The sequence below is a fragment of the Lipophrys pholis genome, assembly GCF_963383615.2.
Source record: "Lipophrys pholis genome assembly, chromosome: 1".
NCBI classification, from domain to species: domain Eukaryota; kingdom Metazoa; phylum Chordata; class Actinopteri; order Blenniiformes; family Blenniidae; genus Lipophrys; species Lipophrys pholis.
The window spans coordinates 53,388,474-53,411,085 of record NC_137635.1 but is presented as its reverse complement, the minus strand read 5'-3'; the positions used below and the strand labels follow the sequence as shown (position 1 = coordinate 53,411,085).

At 42.9% G+C, this 22,612-nt stretch overlaps 1 protein-coding gene across 2 annotated transcripts; it reads left to right on the top strand.

The window, feature by feature from the left end:
• Positions 1-1,607: 1,607 nt before the first annotated feature.
• Positions 1,608-22,376, top strand: twsg1a (twisted gastrulation BMP signaling modulator 1a). Of its 2 annotated transcripts, none has more exons than XM_080468951.1 (6): positions 1,608-1,748; positions 2,056-2,311; positions 3,315-3,500; positions 15,964-16,063; positions 21,028-21,288; positions 21,891-22,376. In XM_080468951.1, exons 3-6 carry the CDS (start codon positions 3,348-3,350, stop codon positions 22,070-22,072), a joined length of 696 nt encoding a protein of 231 aa, XP_080325077.1. In that variant the 5' UTR covers positions 1,608-1,748; positions 2,056-2,311; positions 3,315-3,347; the 3' UTR covers positions 22,073-22,376. The 2 variants fall into 2 exon arrangements, with proteins under 2 accessions (XP_080325077.1, XP_080325076.1); XM_080468950.1 differs by having other exon boundaries at positions 1,922-2,311.
• The last annotated feature ends 236 nt before the right edge of the window (positions 22,377-22,612 follow it).

The window sequence follows — 22,612 nt, the reverse complement described above, 5'->3', positions numbered from 1 at the left end:
TAGCATCTCTTAATCCTCTCAATTCACATTGATGGGAGAAATAAATCTGCTCGGAGCTGTTCTGGGAGCAACTTTGCATAAAAAGGAGTGAAAAATCAGTTCTATTTTTTTTTTTAAACCGACATCGTCAGAAAAAGATTCACTTTCCTTCTTTTTCTTTCTTTATTTTTTTCATCTTATTTAACACTTTTAGCACTGTATTTCATACAAATTGCACATAATTAAACTTCCATTTTGCTTCATCTCTCCGTGGTGAAGGATTTGATCTCAGCCAGTAGGTGGCGCTGCGGAGACTCCAGACAGAAAACTGCTTACACAATCAATATGTTGAATGATCCCTGAGGTTCAGCTTATGTGAGTGAAAACAGATGATCGGATGAATATTTTATATATAAAATGTGTGTGTGTGTGTGTGTGTGTGTGTGTGTGTGTGTGTGTGTGTGTGTGTGTGTGTGTGTGTGTGTGTGTGTGTGTGTGTGTGTGTATATATATATAATTCACAGCAAAGCTGAACCTCCGTGCCGTTCTTGACCTTTGTTAGGAATTCGTGTGGGATGTTTGAATATATTCTGACTGTTTATTCACAGAACAACGTTTTTATCTGAATAAATAAAATGAGTATTCTCCTCCTCAAACATTCAGAATGCAAAGTAATCTGATCCATGCCAGCAGATTAAAGTGAGAAATGTCCCAATAGCGTGACAGAACACGTTGAGTCTCACGTTAGTATCATTTAAATATAATATACATGCTGTGATTCTATTATTACATTACTGGTAGGAGCACGTGATCTCTGCAATACACGATGTTTATTTCATTAAACAGACTTTCATATAAACACTTGGATTATCTGGATTATGAAGGTTTCCTTCAGCAACAGATGAGATTATATCGGTGTGAATAACTGTGGTGATTTTATTTTTTATTTTACCGCCTCACGTTATACTGAAACTTTTTGGATTTTATTAGTTTTAAAATAACTTCCTGTCTCACATTGCGGCTGTTTTGTTTCACTTGAGCCTAATTTAATCTATTTTAAGTTGTTTCACCGCTTTATGTTCATCACATCTGCTGATTATAGTTTGTGTACTTGTTTGTTTTTTAATTTGTTTAATTCTGCGGTTTAATCTCGTCCAGTAAAATCATTAACTTCCTCTTCCTCCCTCACATCTTTGACTGAGGAGCTGAAGGTTTATTATTTTTTGCTGTTTGTTTTATTGTTAATAGTTTCTGTGTCACTAACAGCTCAGAGGAGAGACGTGTACTTTCTCTGTGAAGTATTCATGTAATGAAAGTATTCATTCATTCATTCATTCATTCATTCATTCATTCATTCATTCATTCATTCATGGTGGGGTTTCGGACTCAGTCCCGGGCGCCTGGACGGAAGGAAAACAATCAGCTCGTGCATAATTTATTCATCCCCGTGACGGAGGATGAGGAGGCGCGTCCTCTTCCTCCCCCCGCGGGTCGAGCCTGTTTGATGCGGTTTCGCAGAAACACGTGTAAACACCTGTGGAGCGAAATGGTCCATCAGGGCGTTTGTATGGCGGCGACAAATGAGCGCCGCAGCGGGGGGGGGGGGGGGGGGAGTGGAGAAGGGGGGTGGGGGTGGAGGGGTGGAGGTGGGGGGGGGTTCAGCTCCACAGCTTCCGACCAGCCTTTTCTCACCTAACGAGCGGAGCCCGCTGATAAGAGCACAGAGAGTCGGGTTAATGAGGTGGGGGTGGCTTGAGAGGAAAGAAAAGGTGTTTATTGTTGTTATTGTTGTTGTTGTTGTTGTTGTTGTTGTTGTTGTTGTTGTGAAGAGAATCACGACGAACCAGCAGACTTGAGAGAAATCACATTTTACGCACGGAGCTGCGCGCTCGGGTTTTTGTTTTTGTTTGTTTATTTGTTTGTTTGTTTGTTTTTTAAGCAGACTCGACATCTGATCACGAGTGATCGTGACCCTCCGGACACTCCGCGGCGTGATGCCTCACTCCCCCCAGACGGGCGCTGAGTTAACCGGGGTGTGTGTGTGTGTGTGTGTGTGTGTGTGTGTGTGCCTTTAAGGCGCCGGACTGCCTGTCGCTTTGTGCTGCTCGGTGCGCAGCGCAGCGGAGAGACTGACGCCCTCTGGACACGGTGGACACACACACACACACACACACACACACACACACACACACACACACACACACACACACACACACACACACACACACACACACACACACACACACACCGGAGCGGCGGCGCGACACCATCCTGGAGAAGTTCAAAGAGAAAACAGCCTCCGTTTTGTCTCCCTAACAAACCCCGCATCGTGGTGAGTCAAAACTTTTTCACGTCTCCTTTTCGTTTTGTTTGTTTGCAGCGGAGTGGGGCTGAAGTTTGGAGGAAGAAAAAAAAAAAAAGAAAGAAAGAAAGGAGAGAAAGAAAAGAGAGAAAGAAAGAAAGAAAAGAGGAGGTGAAGAAACGCGTCCGGGGCTGAAGGAGCTTAATGTTTCTCACATGTTCTGTGACTCCGTCAGGGGAAATGAAACAATGCGCAGCAAGTGGGAAAGTGTCCGAGAAGAGTGTGTGTGTGTGTGTGTGTGTGTGTGTGTGTGTGTGTGTGTGTGTGTGTGTGTGTGTGTGTGTGTGTGTGTGTGTGTGTGTGTGTGTGTGTGTGTGTGTGTGTGTGTGTGTGTGTGTGTTGCAGCAGCACGATGCATGAGACTGGTAAAAGGGGTGAAAGTTGGTTCCTCCAGGTGTGTGTGTGTGTGTGTGTGTGTGTGTGTGTGTGTGTGTGTGTGTGTGTGTGTGTGTGTGTGTGCGTTCCAGCACTCTGAATGAAATGTGACGCAAATGAAACGTGTTCATGTTAAAACTTGTGATTTTTTTTGTTTTTGCACTCACAAACAAACAAAAATCCTTTTGTTTATTAGCAGCTGCTTTATAGTGTGTGTGTGTGTGTGTGTGTGTGTGTGTGTGTGTGTGTGTGTGTGTGTGTGTGTGTGTGTGTGTTGTTTCTGAACTAAAAGTTACACGTTTTGCAGTTTTGATGACAAAGTTCTTTTTCCTTAATAAAGTCCTAGTTGTTCTGCTCTTCCAGCTCCGATCAGAGAATCTCATGTTTTCTACATCTGTTTGTTGACCAAAGTGACTTTTCGTTCACTTTTAACGTTTATTGTCGTAAACGTGATCAAACTTTCTGTAAAAGCAGATTTATTTTCCCCCCCCCCAGCAGCTCCTCTGCTCCTTCTCCTTCCTCCTGCAGGAATGCCGGAGCGTTTTGTGTTTATTTGTCTTCGCTGTGAGTCCCTGACCTGCCGTGTGTGTTGATGTAGGTGTTTCCAGTGTCGTGCCGGTGAGACGTCAGGATGAGGCCCGGTCAGCTGACCATCCCCGCCGCCGCCACCTCCACCTCCACCTCTCTCCTCCTCCTCCTCCTCTTCCTCCTCTCGGGACTGTCGCTCACCTCCGGCTGCAACAAGGCGCTCTGCGCCAGCGACGTCAGCAAGTGTCTCATCCAGGTAGCGGCGCTCCTTTCACCTCCACTTCCTGTTCTGGTGCTTTTATTGTCTGCACACACACACACACACACACACACACACACCTCACGAGACTTTTCTTGATTTTATCCCCCAAACATAACTCATTTTGTGCACGTGGTTATCTCTTCATTATGAAGGTGACCTAATGGCCTTACTCCACTCGCCTCCGTCGTTTTCCACCACGATGTAGAGCGACCGCAGCGTGGGCGGAGTCTGAGATTTCCCCGTCGTGTACAAGCGATCGCGTGCATTGGAAATCCGCTCGAATAATAAATTAAATAGTAGATGTTTGTATATGGTTATTAAGAATTTTACAAAGTGTGGATGGTTTACGATTCGCTGCCCGGTGTTTCGGTTTCACTGGTGCCCCTGTTAACTGGTGACCTCTGCCACTGGCTGAAATAATACAAAAGGTACACTTTAAACTTCAATTGAAGAAGGTGTAAAAGTGTTGATGGTGAGTCGAGGAAGGCTGAGTATGGCTGGGTAAGGCTGGGTAAGGCTGAGTAAGGCTGAGTATGGCTGGGTAAGGCTGGGTAAGGCTGGGTAAGGCTGAGTATGGCTGGGTAAGGCTGAGTATGGCTGGGTAAGGCTGGGTAAGGCTGGGTAAGGCTGAGGAGGATTTAGTGGAAAAGCAACGTTAAGTTTTGCGGCTCCAGAAAACTTTTCATTTAATTTCCATTAACGTCTCCTGGTATAGCGATCTGCGTTATAAATATTCTAAAAGAGCTCATAAAGTTTTTTTATTTTTTTTCTCGAGGTGACACGTTGGGATTTCTCACGTTGTCACGGCGGGTTTTCCTCCCCCCCCTCAAAACGAGCTGATCTCCAGTTATAGCCACCGCCTGTGGGCATGCAGAGGTTGTTTTTTTTGTTTTTTTTTTCTTTCTGCTCCTCAAGCTTCCTTCTCGTGTCCAGAAATATGCATTGGAGGTGAATTCGCATCTTTAAATAGACGTGAATGCGCCGTCTGTCTATCCGGGGACGTTTAAACACAGATGTAGTGCCGCCGTAACCTTTTTTAAAGTTTGAATCTTTACAGGTTTTCTCTCTGGTTCTGCCGACGGATGATATGTTGACATTTTTCAAACAATCGTGACTGAAAACAAACAGTCGATTTTAATGAAACTTTCTGCTGCAAAATGCAGTGAAATGTCCAGAAAGCTTCTCTTATAACCGCTGCATTATGGGAGTTTTTTAAAAAAAACGTCGCCCTGCATTTTCACCGTTTTCTTGGCGGTTCCGTGGAATCGGAGCTTCTTACGGGTTCGGCCGTCTGAGACGAAAGATCGGATCGCGGGAGAATCTTTAAATCCGTCGTCACGGTCGTACGCCCGACACCGCCGTCGCACTGTGTGGATTCGTTACTGCGATCGCGTCGGCGTGAACAAACCAACAGAAATGCGGCGTGGCGTGACGCCGGGATGCTAACGTAGCACGCGAGTGCGCGTCCTTGTGAAACGAGCGTCTCCGGCCCGCCTCGCTTTCCGGACCGAGGCCATGTTCACTTCCTGTGACGGGGATTTTTTTCTCCAAACTTGAGAATACCGCACAAACCAGAGTTCTCTCCCTTGTTACTGCGCCTCCACCGCCGTGGTAAATACTTCCTTCTGCTCATGCTCCAGTAAACCAAGATGGCCGACCCGTAGTGGTTTGACTCGCGGTTCGTATTCGAGTTTTATCGTCCAGATCAGCAGTTTAATAGTTGAGACTCTCCCTGATGGCATCCGACTCCTCATCAGTCCACACGGATGTCGGGTTCTCTTTTTTTCTCTTCAGGTTTATGGCGTTTGTGTCGTTGCAAAATACAAGCACCAGCGCCCTCCGGTGGCCCGGCAGACTATCTACACCGTTGTCAGTTTTCCAGCTGCTGCAGTGGAAACGTAACAGAGTAACTTTGGTCACTTGAAACCTGTTTTAGGAGCCTGAATGATTTATTTATTTATTTATTTATTTAAAAACATTTGCGGAAAATGATGATGTCATCGCCCGCTCCGTGACATCACATAACCACGACAATGGCCGACGACCTGCTTCGGGTCGTGTTGCAGAAGCTACTGATGTTAGTCGGTCTAATAAGATGATTTATGGAGTACGAGGAGGAGCAGGAGTCTTCTCCGTGTCTTCTGCGTTTTCTTTCTTCGTGTATCTGGTGAGTCACAGCGCCCCCTAAAGGCCTGGAGGATCTTCTACATCATGTTCACAGTGAGCTATGGATTGACTTATTTATTAAGAACGCCGAGGACAAAAAAAAGAAAAAGATTTTGGCTGGTGTGGCCTCGGTTCTGACGGTACGGTTCTCCTGACGCGTCCTGCGGTGCGCCGGCACCTCCGGGTCTCGGGTGACGGAACGTCGTCGGCGAAGTTTGGAAAGTTTATCCTCCGACGCCTCGGCTGTTCGGCGTAAACTCACTCCATTACGAGTCTCGCGTGTTTGGCGTTTGTGATTCTTCTCCTGGTGGCTGGATCCACCGCCGGGAGGAAAACCTTCTCATCATAACAAATCTCAAGATGGAGAATTTTGGAGCTCAAAACAAAGATGGAATCTGTTGGAGGGAAAAAAAAAAAAAAAAAAAAAAAAAAGGAGATGCATTCCTGGGATAATCCCGGAGAAGTCTGGAGGAAAGTTTGTTTTCTGACAGGAGAGTTTATTCCATCGCTCTTTCTTTTTTTTTCTTTTTTTTCCTCTTTTAATTTCAGGCTCTTGTGTTTACTTTCTCACATCATCACTTTTTCCCCTCAGTGTTTTCAGCGAACACTGTTTCTTTCATGCCTTGGCGTGTTTCCTGCACACGTCGTTTCAGATCGTCTGCCGTTAGCGTCTGGAAAGCGCCGTCGTTAAACCTCCGCGGCCTTTTCACCCGTCGGAGCCGAGCGGCGCTGCGAGACTGGAGGCCAGGAGGAGAAACGCCCGGTCAGCACGTTTCGTCCAGCTGATGTTTACAAGATTTAAAATGACCTCGGGAACCGTTTACATGTCAACGTTTTTCTTTTTTTTTTCTGAAAGGTTTTGTTTTGAAACGTTTTATTGTGCTACTTCCTCTACGTCACTTCCACCAAGTCCCCCGGCGCGCAGTTTGTAATCATCCGGCTACCAGAGTCTCTGCAGACCTCCAGGCTCGGACGGTGAAGTTGTTTCGGGTCATTTATGAATCGATTAACTAAAATATTGAGAGAGATGATTGGAGAAGCTGCACACTGGCATGTTTCTTTTATTTTTTGGGGGAAATAAATTCAGTTTGCTGCACGTTAAATGTGCTTCCTGTGGCAGAATCTCTCAACAATTAAACCGGAAACCATCGAGTGAGATTAAGGAGAATAACTTCCGTTAATTAATCCAGAGAATTACCATTTGCTACGAATTCCCCAGAACAGTTTCCATTTTTCCGGTCGGTAGGTGAGCCTCCTTCTGCGTCAGAATACAGTCTGGATTTTCGCCGGTTCGTTCCGCCTGATGAATCTCTGCTCGGAACGTCGACCTCGGCGGCTTCCGCGACCCCGTCGACCCCGACCCGCGAGCTGTCAGGAGTCCAGAGCGATGGTGCGAGTGCCGCCGAGGAGAAACTCCTCCCTCCCTCCCTCCTTCCTCCTCCTTCCTCCTCCTCCTCCTGGTGTGATCTGCTGTCCGACGCTCGCTTTCACGCTCTGCTGCCATCTCAAGTCATTTGTCTGAATTCCCCAAAACCCCTGAGGGAGGGAGGTCAGGAGGAGGTGTGTGTGTGTGTGTGTGTGTGTGTGTGTGTGTGTGTGTGTGTGTGTGTGTGTGTGTGTGTGTGTGTGTGTGTGTGTGTGTGTGTGTGTGTGTGTGTGTGTGTGTGTGTGTGTGTGTGTGTGTGTGTGTGTGTGTGTGTGTGTGTGTGTGTGTGTGTGTGTGTGTGTGTGTGTGTGTGTGTGTGTGTGTGTGTGTGTGTGTGTGTGTGTGTGTGTGTTTGGAGGGAAAATCTACAGTTGGGCTCTTGGTGAGTGTGTGTGTAGCGTCGATTCGCCAGCCGGCGCTGCCCAGCCGGGTGGAGCTAAACCCCCCCACCCCCTCCCGTCTCGCCGAGCTCTGACCGATTGCGGTGGGGTTTTTTTCAAACCGTCCGCAGGAACCTCATCTGTCTCGGCGAGGAAGTCGGTTGTTTGTAAGGTTGCAGCCGCGGCTTGTTCCCATTAGTCCCTCCATTAGTTCTCCTCTCGCCCGACACGTCAGGAGGAGGTTTCATCGTTTCACCAGCCGGGCGACTCGCTTCAGTCCCGCGTTCATCCTGTAACGCTGAGACGTTCAGACGTTCAGAGGTTCAGACGTTCAGACGTTCAGACGTTTTAACCTGATGAGCTTCACGTTAAGTCTTGGGCTTCAGTCTGCCTGCTGTTTGAGTCGGTCCACACTGTTGAGTTAAGGCTGTTTGCACACAGACTTTATCCACTGTGTTGGGTAACTGCTGCATTTTTCTCTGCACGTGTAAGAAGCTGTGCAGCGTCGTGAGATAAATGTTGTTCTGTAGGATTTCCAGATTATTGTATAAGTGAACACCTCTGCTGCACATCTCTCATGATAGTATAAATCCTGTTCCGTCAGGAATTGATATGTTCTACTTGAAAACGACCAGATTGTGTGTGATTATATGTATTTTATACATAAAACAACTCTTGTCAATTTCAGAAGTTTCATATACATTTTACCGTAGTTTCCAGACTATGAACCGCTGCTCATTTTCACACTCTTTTAAACCCTGAAGCTTCACGCCAGAGACACATGTGTGATGCGTTCAGGTGCATCACGTAACTCCGAACTTCCTTTTTTTTTTTTTTTTACTTTGGTGGGTGCGGCTTATATTCAGGTGTGCTCAGTAGTCCGGAAATTACGGTTTATCGTAGTGTGGAACAGGCGAGTTAAACGTTGGGCCAGAAACTGTCCTGCAAAAGGCTCCAATCCGCCCAAACCACCAAAAAAAATCATAAAAGTTTAAAATAATTCTTGTTTAAAAAAAAAAAAAAAATGTTGTTTTTAAAACGTTTCACTCTATTTTGCACCAGCTTTCATTCAAATTGTCTTTATGTTGAGATTGGAGTCATTTGCTGTAGTAATTGTTTGTGTTTTGTGAAAATATCGACATTTTTATCAAGTACACTCTGCATACACGACACAGAAAACTTTTTTTTTTTTTTTTAACTATTTTACTTGTCTGGTCCGCTCAGGATGAAGCCGCACCCACCAAAGTTTAAAAAAAAAAAAAAAAAAAAAAAAAGGAAGTTCGGAGTTACGTGATGCACCTGAACGCATCACACATGTGTCGCTGGCGTGAAGCTTCAGGGATTAAAATGAAAACAGTCGGAGACATTTCGATGTGATATGTTTGAGTTTGTGTCATAAATCTAAAACATACTTTGTTGTTGTTTATGTGGAGAAATATAAGTTTATTTTATTCCTGGTGTGAATTAAAAGGCAGTGGAAAGTATCTGAGAGTCCAGATAGACGCCTGTGTGGGAATAATCTGGGAGGAGTGATTAAACTTAATTCATCTGGAGACTCTTGACATTTGAATAAATCCACTGCAGCTCTGAAGTCGTGTGGCGACACGCCTGCAAACACTTTGCTCGTTCGGCTGCTGAGCAGGAATCACGTCAGCGGAGGCATAAAAGGATCACATTCATATTTAATTGTCGTTTGTCTCGTCAGTTTAAGTAGATTAGAGTGAAGAAATCCACTTTATGAGAAGATAATACACTTTTATGACTTTTAATAGTTCATTTTAATGCCTTTTTTAGCCAAACCAAGTCTTTCTGAGAATGTGAAGATTTGAACCGGAGGCTAAATGACTTTCTTTTTTGTTAGTTGTTTTTTTTTTTTTTTTTTAAATGTGTGGTTCGATGGGGGAGTGGTTGGCACCGTCGCCTCACAGCAGGGGGTCTCCAGGTTCGATTCCAGGCCTTTTTGAGGGGAGTTTGCATGTTCTTCCTTTGGCATCCTAGAAAAGTGTCAGACGTTATCGGCTGTTGGTGGCGCCGCCGAGAAGCTCACAGACGATATGGAGTTTCTTCGGCGGCGTTCGCATGGCGGGTCTTGATGCTCAATTCCGATTTTATTTTTTTGCGTGATCGTTCACGTTTCATCTTAAACACAACGTCCATCAGACTGCCGTTGTGAACGCGATCGGACCCGACAGTTTCGGGCCCCAGAGCGCAGAAGACGCTGTCGACAGAAATAAATATGGACGCCGCGCCGGTCAGCACCCGGGTTGCCAGATGTGACTCACTGTTTCCAGCCCAAACAAGGTAGAAACCGCACACCTCAATAAAAACCAGCCCAAACCTCAGCCTGCGTAGAAATTATGTTAAAGCCCTAAAACTATTATACGTGTCATAAAGAACACTCTGCATACGCACAAAATATATAAAATTAAAGGGTGAGAGAGTTTGGCTCACCAGATGAGGGATACCTGTCCTATCTGGCAACGCCGGTCAGCGTGTAGATCCATTTTCAAGTGGTTGTTAAATATGAGCGACAGAATCTGGATAACATGAGGAGGAAAGAAGAACAATGAGGTAAAAAAAAAAGAGAGCACAGCTTTTATTCTGGCGGAGCCGCTTCCTCCGGCGCTGAATTATTACCACATATGAACGAGGCCTAAGTCTAGTAGGAAAGCATTGGAACTGCAGTTTTCACATAAAACAGGTCTGATATGAGTCCCCGTGAACAGGAAATCCGCATCGCGTCGCTTTTCCCTGCAGTGTGAACGAGGCCTTGAGCCCTCAAAACGGAGATTTGAGCCTTTTGCGTTTGGATGCATGGAAGTAGAAACGGCGGCGTTTGAAGCGCACGGAGATTATAGATGAATCTGAGCGGGGATTGAGTGTCTACAAAGAACGTTTGGATGATTGAAACGGGATTAAAAATGGATATGGGGTGAAAAGCAGGTGTCGTCTTCCGTTTAATCCGAAGAAGTCGCGATCGTGTTTCTATTTTTTTAAGGATTTGTGTCATATGAGCTGCATGTTTGTTCCAGAGCAGCTGTTTAGTTTTATTTTATTTTTTTTATTTTAAAAACTATAATTCCACTTTTTGAGAGTCGTCATTACCGGCCCGGTCGGAGGTTTGGGGGACGAACAGGCCGGTGATTAAGAAAAGCTGCGTTTGGTTTAGCAACAATCCTTCGCTGGTGAGTCACCGGAGTCTTTTTATCACCACCGGCACTGGTAACGTGCACGAGGAGGTCCGATATAAAGGAGCCGGGGGGGTATGAGGAGGAGGAGGAGGAGGAGGAGGAGGAGGAGGAGGGTGTTGTTGTGGGGGAGCGGCTATGTTCTGTTCTCCAGGTGTTTTCTTCTCCCCCCCTCCGCCCCCCCTCGTTGCAGTGACCTTGACGTGGAGGAATGTGCTCCCTGTTCTGTGTCAGGGGGGAGCTGGGGGGAGGAAGAGGAGCCAGAGGGGGGAGGAAGAGGAGCCAGAGGGGGAGGAAGAGGAGCCGCTCGGCCTCTCTCACCCACTTTTCAATCGCAGCCATTTGTTTTTCCGTTTCCTCGGGAGTTCCAGGGTTTTCTTGTCACAACTTTTCTCTCCGCTGTGAAAATCAGCCGATGAAGCACAAACGATCCGGCTCGGGAAGAAAAAAACTCTTCCTCTCATTGCCAAGATACTTTATTTTATTTATTTGGCTCACAGAGTTAGTTTTGTTTACTTTCGTCAACTAAAATCAAACTTGACAGAAGATTTTAGAGATTTTGTTTTTGAGATTATATCATTATTGTGATATTACATCATAAAGGTATACTTTTAATTCAATTTCTAATTAAATAGTACATTCAATTACTTTTCAACAAGCAGAATTCATGAAACCAGTAAAATCTAATTGGGGGCCTCCGAAGTGATATACAATATAGTAATAAAATGATATACAATATAGTAATAAAATGATATACAATATAGTAATGAAGTGATATACAATATAGTGATGAAATGATATATAATATAGTGATAAAGTGATATACAATATAGTAATGAAGGGATGTATAATATAGTAATGAAGTGATATACCATATAGTAATGAAGTGATATACAATATAGTGATGAAGTGATATACAATATAGTAATGAAATGATATACAATATAGTGATGAAATTATATATAATATAGTGATGAAGTGATATACAATATAGTGATATACAATATAGTGATAAAGTGATATACAATATAGTAATGAAGGGATGTATAATATAGTAATGAAGTGATATACAATATAGTGATGAAATTATATATAATATAGTGATGAAGTGATATACAATATAGTGATATACAATATAGTGATAAAGTGATATACAATATAGTAATGAAGGGATGTATAATATAGTAATGAAGTGATATACAATATAGTAATGAAGTGATATACAATGTAGTAATGAAGTGATGTATAATATAGTAATGAAGTGATATACAATATAGTAATGAAATGATATATAATATAGTGATGAAGTGATATACAATATAGTGATATACAATATAGTGATAAAGTGATATACAATATAGTAATAAAGTGATATACAATATAGTGATAAAGTGATTTTTTATTCTCTCAAGAAAATTAGTTTTGTGTGTTTTCGTCCACACAAATCATAAAGCAGAAAAGCCCGAAAGTCCTTTTTGTCTTAATATAATGAAACGGCAGGACATCAACACGAGGAGTGACATGTGAAGTGAAAATACATAATTTGTTCATTTTTGTTTCGGAAATGTTTCATGTTAACACGGCAACATTTTGAAAACGATGTCTGTTTCCGTGGGAATGTTCAGAAAACGATGTAGTTAGCATGTTGGGCCACTAGTGGGTGCTTTTGGTTGTTTTAGTAATAAAATCACACAGGCATGCAGCAGAGAAGAATGAGAATTTATAGCTATAATATAAGTATAAACCGCCCCCCCGGTTACACAACGTGTTACGTGAAAATGCATCCTTTCAGAAAGGTTTCACCTTCACACGGCGACATTTTGAAAACAATGTAGTTTTCATGTTGGGCCACTAGTGGGTGCTGTTTTTCACACACATGCAGCAGAGAACAATACGCTCGAAACATTAACAATAGAAGAACACGGACATCCTAGTGGACAGACCACCAAGTTGGATTGATATTACGGTGACTGTCAAAATAAAAGCACCAATTCCCAGGAGAATATGGACCGTGAGTCATGACACCACGGACGTAACTGTCGGACCCGTTAGATTTCTGGTTTTGTGACGTAATTTAAAAAGTGAGAAAAAGCAAAAACTCCTTCTCAGGTTCAGTCACACTCGCATGTTTTAATGCAGTAAATCTGAATTTCCACCTGCCTGATTGCTCGTTTTACTCTCAAACAGACCATCGGTGAAATGGATTCACTAAACGTGGGATCTTTTTTACTCTGGTGTGTTTTTCGTGCGGTAAGAGGAGATCAGCATGCGAGCAGCTGCAACAATCCCGGAGCCAGATGACATAATATTGTGGCTGCGGTTCAAAATCATACATTTCTTCTGCTTTGCTGTGATTTGAAGCTTTAATTCAAACATTAAATCAACCAAAGTGGCTGACCGAGAGAAAGTGATGCAGATAGTGGAGTTATTCTTTTAGATTTTAACACAGACGCGATAGAAATACACACGATCTGCTTGTTTAGTTGAAGTACGTTTATTCAAGCACGGAAAGTATACAGAGAAATACTAATTTAACTCATGTACTCAGTGAAGTGGAAGAAACTACAGGTTTTTTCCTTTTTTCCCCATTTTCTTCTCTTTTGATTTTTCAGTTTTTTCCTTCCTTTTTCATTTTTCCCATTTCTTTCTTTCTTTCTTTTATCCTTTTTGATTTCTCCATCTTAGTTCCTTTTTCTTTGCCTTTTCCTTGTTTCTCTTCCATTATTCCTGTTCTTTCTTTTTTCCTTTTAGTTTTTTTTCCCTTTTTTTCCTTTTTCTTTTTTTTTTCCTTTTCCTTCTTTTTAAAATTTTCCCATTTCTTTCATTCTTTTTTCTCTTTTTTTTATTAATTTTTTCTTTTTACCCTTTTATTCATTTCTTTCCCCCCTGAAAGACACTACAGGGAAAAACACTGAACATTTCTCAGACTTAAACCAAGTTAAATAGGATTTTTACCATATATTCACTCCGGTCTGATCACGTCATGTCATTTTTTAAATGCCAAAAAAATACAATCTGGTTTAATGGCTGAAAAAAAAAAAGAGGATGGTACTTTATAATACAGTTCTTTAAACTGTTTTGATGTTTGCTGTTGTCATTTAAATTATTGTTATTTAAAAGTAGACTGAAGCACTTGCTAACAGACCCGATACAGTGAAAACTCGACAACGTATTACATCCTGTAGGATTTCGCCCCGGCCATTATTAAATGTGCTTTTTGTCGCTTGCCGCCGCTGCCGCCCTTTAATCATCCGCTGACGTGACGCGTCAGGAAAGTGATTTCATTGCTGTGAAGTCGGACGTGTCGGGACCTGATACGCTCCTGAACAGAAGTACAGTCGCTGCGTTTGTTTCTGTCTGCACACGTCTCGCATTCTCCGATAGCCGTCGTCTCTGGTCGTGATGGTCGTCACAGGAAAACCAGCTCTTCCTCCTCTCTTCTTCCTCCTCTCTTCTTCCTCCTCCTCCTCCTCCGTCGATTTTCACTCCGAACCCTCCAGTCACACTCACCTCTTCTCCATCGACTGTTTCACCGCATGCCGTCGTGGTTTTCCACAAATTTGATACTCTTTTGTTTGCCACAATATTTCTATTTAACTTTTCACAATAAAAGTACAGCTTCTCAGAAATGTTTTGGTTCACAATAATATTATATTACAAAACAAACACAACACAATTTTTTTTTAAATTAAATAAATTTTAATCTAGTTAAAATCAATTACAAAAAACTAATTCACACATAAAAGGAAATGGAACAAAAGTGCTTCTCCCGCCTTTATAATCTGCCCGAATTTAAGTTAGACATTTCTAAAAGACAAATAATAATTTTAAGTTATTAGGTTAACGACTAAATTCTACTCAAAAAAGAATTTAAAAAAATTGAAGTGTTCTTATTTTTTTATACTTTTATATTATATTTTATATTAATTTTATACTTTTAGTCTTAGAAAAACACTTCAGTTGTAATCTGAACATCATGAATGACACTCACTAATGCACTCACTATTCGCAGAAACAGACAATTTGTATAGTAATTTCCCCTTCATATATACCAGGACAACTTCCATAGATTCCATTTTTAGGACATAAACTGAAATATCTTTGTTTCATACTTCATGATATTAATGTATAAAATATAACATATACTATTATCTCATATACAAAAGATTGAAAGTCTCAATAAATGATGGTCACAAAAGCTGATTTTGAACATTTGTTTTTTCCTTCACCAAGTTATTTGTTCTCATTAAGTTTTTAGCTTTTGTCTATTTTATTCTTGTTCATATGGACATTTTACACATGTGAAAAAGTGATTAACTTTTGTTTCAAGCAGTTCAGTTTGATATAAGTTCATTTCCCATATTATACAGTTTTCCAAACAATTTCACATCATGTCCGAGCTCCAACAACGTTGTATCCAAAGTACTTTTCTCCAAATCCAGCCTTGGTCCTGAATTTCAGTCTAAAAGTCCCTCAAGTGACTCTGCTGAGAACAGGCTGTTTCTGTGACTGTACCTTTAAATGCAAATGAGCTGTGTCCGTCCCGCCTACTCTTTTCTGGTATTGTTTGCAAGGAGAAAAGAAAATTGCGACTGCCTGTAACTCTAGAGGGCAAAGGTCATCGACCTGTGGGAAGTGAGAATCCACTACCAGAGGGAGGGGTTATTTTCCCTGCATGATGTCATGAAGGGAGAAGGTCTGGTTGGCCTGGATGAGCCTCACGTTCACTAAAAAGTGGAGCAAGTCAAAGAGATGATGGACTTTCTTCACTTCTGGGGCCTCGTGCAGGCCATGCTGTTGGAAAACCATTACAAAGTGACACGAAAAGTATATATATATATATTATTTAAGTACTTGTTCTACACCGACACAGCCGTTTTTAATAGGATGAGAATTAAAAATTCAACATGTTTATTGATTTTGGTGACCCAGGTGTTGACCTTTGACCCTGCGATGGCTGGCATGACCCCCATGACCTCTGTTTAGTCAACATTCATGCTCTAGAAGAAAATACTTTTAAAAAAAGTTTAGTTTGTCTTTCTCCATAAGGAAGTGAAGCCAAACTGAGGTCAGTGAAGCGAAGCTGGATTCTTTAATTATTTCTTTTGTCTAAATAAACAAATATCCTCCCCTCGGCTCCGTGTTCAGTTTCCCTCCGATCTGCTTCCCTTCGGCTCAGTTTCATCGGCAGGAATCCTGAAATTTCTGAAGTCATAAAAACGGTTTATCTCATCGTTCGTCTCTCCGCCGGCGGGAGTCGGCGGCGCCTAACGGCCGTGGTGTTTTTTTCTCTGCAGGAGCTGTGCCAGTGTCGCCCGTCCGACGGGAACTGTTCCTGCTGCAAGGAGTGCATGCTGTGCCTGGGGAACCTCTGGGAGGAGTGCTGCGACTGCGTGGGTGAGCGCCTCTGAGATACTTATTTTACAGCAGGCAGCCGGTTAGTCAGCAATATCTTTTTTTATATTTGGGGGCGGGGGGGGGGGGGGTCGGGTGGGGGAGTGGGAAAACTTCAGCCCACGCTTTAACAAGAAAGAAAAAAAAAAAAGTATTTAGACAGCGAGACGCACTGCGGAGCATCTGTGGAAACCATCAGCGTGTCTGCTACAGAGGCCGACAGGCATTTCTACTGAACTCAACTGTGAGAGCCGAACTCTTTAAAATGTGTGAATTATTCATCTTCAACATGTTGATTGTTATTCCTGATTGTTGGTGCTGAGCGTAAATTCATTTGTTTGTCTTTGGTTTTTTTTTCCATCGCACGTGTTTGAGTTTGGTTGTTTTCTATAACTTTTACATTATTTTGTGCAAACTAAAGCCTTCACATGGAAAATAATTCAACCCATTGATTGATTCCATTTGTAAAACAAATTTCACAAGTTAATCTCAAATAATCCCATTTTTCGACCCTATGTACAATCGTGCACGTTAAATCCTCCGAGCATAAACACTAAGTATATGAAAACTCTTAATAAATGTACGTATCACACACTGATATCGTAATGATGATAAATCTGCAAAATATTTTGCAGCACTTCAAATACTACAATTAAAGGTATTAAAAATTTTACAAAATCTGACATTTCACCATTTTTCATTATAATATTCTCAAAATAGAGTAAAATAAAAGCTTTAACTCCTTTTAAAAAAAAAAAAAATAGTATGTATATTTACGGTATTAGATTACTATTTAAAAAGCACATTTGAAGTGATTTGCTGGGTTTGTACGGTGGATGAAATGTAATGGGAAAAAATAAATAGATAGTTTTAACCGGCAGTGCTTGAGTTATTCCAGAGCTACACTCGGTAGAGCGCAGACGTTCACCAAAGCCACATTTGTTTGCGGAACCGAGTTCGCATGGCTAGCGTGTTAGCCGTTAGCGCATATCGATGCTAACTAGCCTGTCAGTTAGCTACATCACCGTGTGAAACACTGAGCAGGGAGCGTCTCCATGGCAACAGACGCTGATCTCCTCCATGGGGTGCCTCTCTCATCCGTTTTGCATGGGACTTTTGTTTTTTGCAGTTTTGGAGGATTCTTTCGGAAAGATTTACTCGTTAACGTCTCAAAATCTAATCAATTGGTCCTTGGGTGATGACAATTCATCTCTGAAGATTTCATGCGATTTGGATTAAGAGTTTTTGCGAGAGGTCGGTAAAATACTTATAAATAAATAATTACGCGCAGCTGAAACCCTAACCTTCTTGGTCCAATTTTTGTTGGCAGAGGTAATGAGACGAATAGTTTACTGTTTAAGCACAGGGATGTCAAACATAAACCGGCCGGAAAGAGGCTCCAAGTCAAATGGTGGGAAATTCAAAGAAAACAGTTTGACGCTCTGGTGAAACGAATGTTTCCTTTGTTCTAGTTTCTCCTTCCATTTAGTTAGAAAACCTGAAGCGATGCGTCAGATCTTGTCTGACGAAGGGTTAAAGCTGGACGCTTTAGATTTGCCCCGTACTCTCGACAAACCGCCTTGACCTCCGTCCTCAACGCTGCCGGAGTCTCTTGTCCGTGTCTCCGTCACCTCGCCGTGAAACACGTTCTGCCTCGATACGAGACGAGTGTGAGCTGAGCCGAGCCAGATCTCGTCCGCGCCGCTTCACCGAACCCTCCGGAGGAGAGGATGAGGAGGCCGGATGAAGCTGCAGCCGAACTCCTGAACTTTGACCCCGGGAGGTGTGAGGGGGGAGGAGGGGAGGGGAGGATGGAGGGGGGGGACAGGGTCCAAAACATCCGGATTTATGAAAGTGGAAAACAGCGAGAGGCGAGTGTTGACTCCTCCCTTCAAAGGAGGAGGGTGGGGCAGGAGAGGAAAGTATCTGCAGGAGTGGAAGTAATGCAGTACTAATACTCAGATTATTGTAAGGAAGTAGGTATTTGTGAGTGTCATTTATATATGTCAGTGCAATTCACAGTTTTTTTTTATGTATTTATTTCTTAATTTTACTTTTATTTTTTTTATTTTTAGTCCCGACATGTCAAAATGATACAGATACAAAAGAGAAAAAAAAGATAGATTTTTATTCATTTGAATTGACGTGCATATAAATCTATGTACAAATGCACACGTGTACACACACACACACACACACACACACACACGTATATAAAATTCAACATGAAAAAGTTCCTATCAATTCTCAGACTTAGTAGATTAAATAAATTTTATTGAATTTGGGCAAAACGTTATTCATTGTTTGTCGATGTAGAAAAGCTAATTTACGATGCAATAAAAACAAAACTGAAATTTAAAGTACAGATTGAAGGAGACAAAGTCTACAGGAGCGTAATAATGAAGGATTCATCTTAAACTGCTTCAATTTGCCCATAAAAAGTCTATTTAAGTTCGTTGTCTTCAGTGTTGTTCCTCATTCTGTCTCAGTTTTGAGTTTGTGGTTTTGTCGTCTTGATTCATGCTGCTTGTGTTTGTGTTGCACATCATTTTAGATGTTTTTTGGTTGTTTTTTTTTGTCTTATTTTCCTCTTTGTGGTTATTTTCTGCTTTATTCAGTCTAGTTACAGCAGTTTGTGGTTGTCTGCGTCTCTTCTTGTATGTTTTTGCTTGTTTTGGCTGTCTGATCATTTCCTGTTTTTGTTTTTTAAACATACTGAACGTCGAACCTCCCAGTTTCTGTTTAATGATTTCTATTGACTTTGTGACGGTTTTGCATGTTTTTTGCTTGTTAAGATGTCTGATCATTGTTTTTTACTTGTGGAACTGCTTCGTTTGCATCTTTTTAGTGCTTAAGTTTGATTGTTTTGTGTGTTTTTGCAGCTTTATGAGGTCATTTTGCTTGTGTCGTTTCTTTTCTTGGCCTTGAATATCATTTTTTGTTTCTTTTTTTTTTTTTGGTCTTTGCCGGGTTGTTTTATCTCGCACAGCATGACTCCTCAGAAGTTTCTCTTTGCTCCTGCAGCCCGTCTGACTTTTGAACAATCAATCCACAACCCCGACGAGCCGCTACTCATAATCCTCTGCCTCCGGTGGAGCAGCCACCAGGTTGATTTCCTGCCCCGTTGCCTCTCAGATCTGTTTTGACAGACAGAAATTGCTGCTGGTGCTGACAGGGAGGCTTTATTAAAGCTCTTTAATGTGGAGCAACGTGACACTGAACTGGTCGCTGCTGCTGCTGCTGCTGCTGCTGCACAGATGTTCTGGAGGTGTTTTCCCACCATGCAGGTTTTTTTTGTTTTTTGAGCCGGCATGCAGCGTTGACTCTCCTCACTTAAGATTTGACTTAGTTTGTGTCCACTTTCAGCAAGTTTCCACTATAAACATGTTATCTGTGCCAAACGCGGAGCGCTTTGAAGTGTGTATCTGCGAGTGGTTAGAGCGGCGGGGAGAGGACGGTGTGTTTTAGCAGCGAGGAGGAGGAGGAGACACAGGGAGGACCCATGTGTACATTTTATCTAAACCAGCTGCTCTGGCTCTGCTTTTAGCGTCGGTTTGTAATCCAACTCCTCTGTCAAACTCCATTCCCCATTAAATGATTTACCCATTAGCAATAATTCACTTTGACTCCTTTAAAAGGTTTGGGGGAGATCATATCGGAGGATGTGGGGACTTTGCGGGGCGATCGCTACCGTGATTGGGAATGAAATGAAGTGTTAAAAAGCTTAATTGAGACGAGACACTTCTGAAGGGCGGCGTGGTTTGAGCGGAAACCGTGTGGGGAAAACGGTCTGCAGGTTCTGAGTGAAACGCTGATGTTTCAAACTGTGTTTGACTTGACAGTGAATTTATAACTATAAGTATAAACCGCCCCCCGGTTACACAACGTGCTACGTGAAAATGCATCGTTTCAGAAAGGTTTCACCTTCACACGGCGACATTTTGAAAACAATGTAGTTTTCATGTTGGGCCACTAGTGGGTGCTGTTTTTCTCACGTGCAGCAGAGAGCGATACGCTCGAAACATTAACAACAAGACTTCATGGACATTCTGGTGGACAGACGACCAAGTTGGATTGTTATTACGGTGACTGTCAACTATCTTTTCCACGAGTTCCTACTCGACTCAGTTTTCCATTACAATAGTACCACCGGGGCGTGGGCGGAGTCATTGGAGCTTTTCCCCGTTGCATAAGTAATCTGTATCCCCTAATACAGAGCAAACATGCATTAGATATCAATTTAATCGTATATATTTATTAATATTACATATTGTGGGTCGTTATGGTCGCGCTTCATTATACGGTGTTTCGGTTTCACTGGTGCCCCTGTTAACTGGTGACTTCTGCCACCAGCAGCTGATGTTAAAATGAGACAAACAAACGCTTCGATACTTTAACCTTCAATGGAAATTTGGTTAAATGGCGTTCGTTATGACCGCGACGGGTTACAAGGGAAAACAAGTAAATCCGAAACACCGGTGGCGTCTGTGGCTCGGAGAACTCATAGTCGAACACGTAGTGGAAAAGTGTCTAAAGCGAGTCGAGTCGCGTAGGAACGAGTGGAAAAGCACCATGAAAACTAGCAGGAGAGTATGGGCCGGGAGTCATGACACTGGAGTAAAACATTGTTCTTATTGTCCATCAATTCGCACAAATATTGACATTTTCATCACGTATACTTCTGCGCCACAAGAAATAAAAACCTAATAGTTTGAATTTAAAGGTTATTATGGACTATTTTACCGGTTCGACTCGCTGAAGATAAACATGAGATGAATGTGGCCTCATTATAAAAGAGCTTCAACTGGAAAATAATCTAGTCGATCCACTTTTTCCACAGTTCGTCGATGAAATCGTCTTTAATCGCCGCCTGTAGCACCTTCGTTATGTCTGGAGTCGCTGCAGGAAACCGATCAGAACGAGTGAAGCCAGAGAATTTGAACGTGTTTATTTTCTCTCCGTCGCAGGGATGTGCAACCCCAAGAACTACAGCGACTCGCCGGCCACGTCGAAGAGCACGGTGGAGGAGCTGCACCGCCCCATCCCCTCGCTGTTCCGCGCCCTCACCGAAGGCGACGCCCCCATCAACATGATGGTGGACACCTTCCCTGTCGCCGAGGAGCTCTCGCACCACGAGAACCTGGTGTCCTTCCTGGAGTCGCTCGACAGCCAGCCCCACAACGTGTCGGTGCCCGGGAACAGCATCCACGCCAGCTACGACACCCGAGGTACGGCCGAGATTGTGCCGCGATAAAGTCATGAGGTCCGATGATCTTAGTCCTCATAACTGTGTCGAAGCTGCAGCAGCGCGGCGGCGGCGTCGCCACATGACTCATGAAGTTTCTGAGTCACAGAGGATGACAAACACCGAGCGGAAAACTTTCCGCTCGCGTCGCATTTTTCTCGTTTACACGTACGAAACCTGCGGGAACGTCATGGCGTTGCCACGGCTGACGGTCCTGTTCGGTTTTTCGAGATCCAGACGCTGCCGCCAGAAGAGTTAAGGGAGACGTAAACGGGTTAAAAGTGTTGCTCCGCTGCCCCCCTCCTCCTTTTTTTTTTTCTTTTCTTCATTCTCATTTGTGGTTGTTTTGCCTGGATGATCGGGGCTGTTTGCTATGAAGCAATAAAAGCCGAGTTGAAGAGGGTAACTCATTAAGCTCACCAAAAACACGTGGAGCAGTTTAAGTATTGGGCAACAGACTTACCTCACCCTTCAAGTAAACGTAGGAAGACCGAGGTTCGGAGGTAATTGCTTGTTTTTATAAATCCACTTTTACTGGATCTGTGACTCACGGCGACTTTCTCGCGTGCTCTTTTCTTTTTCCAGAAAACATGTGCACGGTGGTGTACTTCGATGACTGCGTGTCCATCCGCCAGTGTAAACTATACTGCGAGTCGATGGGAGGGTCCAAGTACCGCTGGTTCCACAACGCCTGCTGCCAGTGCATCGGACCCGAGTGCGTGGACTACGGCAGCAAGGCCGTGAAATGCATGAACTGCCTCTTCTGAAAGAGCCGGCGCATGTTGGTACCAGAATGTGTGGGCCACACCAAGAGGACTGAGCTGCAGAGGAGAATAGGACTGTTATGTGTTAGCATTCCTCACTTTACCTTGTAAAATACCCCCACCCCCTCCCCCACCCCTGCAAATTGTTTTTCTCTGCTGTTATTGTGTCACTGTATATTTTTAGATGTTTGCAATAGTGTCTTTTTTTTTTTTTTTTTACTAGAGGTATATATAAATATTTTTACAATTATGATCCACTAAATCCCCGTCTCATGACAAATAAAAAAAGAATATGTGGTTTGAAGTGACGTGTTGTCTGTTTTTTTTTTTTTTCCATTTATTATTTTGCTTTGGGGATGAAGTGTAATGCTTGGGTGAGTAGGTAAATGTATTTTTTTTTTTCCTCCCAGTTGCCTGTCTCCTACTCTAATCTTAGCCTGGAATTGCCCGTGGCAGGAAACGCATCATTTCCTGGGGAAACAGAGTTGTTATTATACCATTCTGGTCCACAGGTGTGCTCGCTGACTGTCGCATGCAAGTGAA

Excerpts from the sequence above, each read along its gene's own strand:
- twsg1a (XM_080468951.1), top strand. The coding sequence starts at position 3,348 with ATGAGGCCCGGTCAGCTGACCATCCCCGCCGCCGCCACCTCCACCTCC. Across the intron at positions 16,064-21,027 it reads GGAGTGCTGCGACTGCGTGG|GGATGTGCAACCCCAAGAAC; the intron begins GTGAGCGCCTCT and ends TCTCCGTCGCAG. Across the intron at positions 21,289-21,890 it reads CGCCAGCTACGACACCCGAG|AAAACATGTGCACGGTGGTG; the intron begins GTACGGCCGAGA and ends TTCTTTTTCCAG.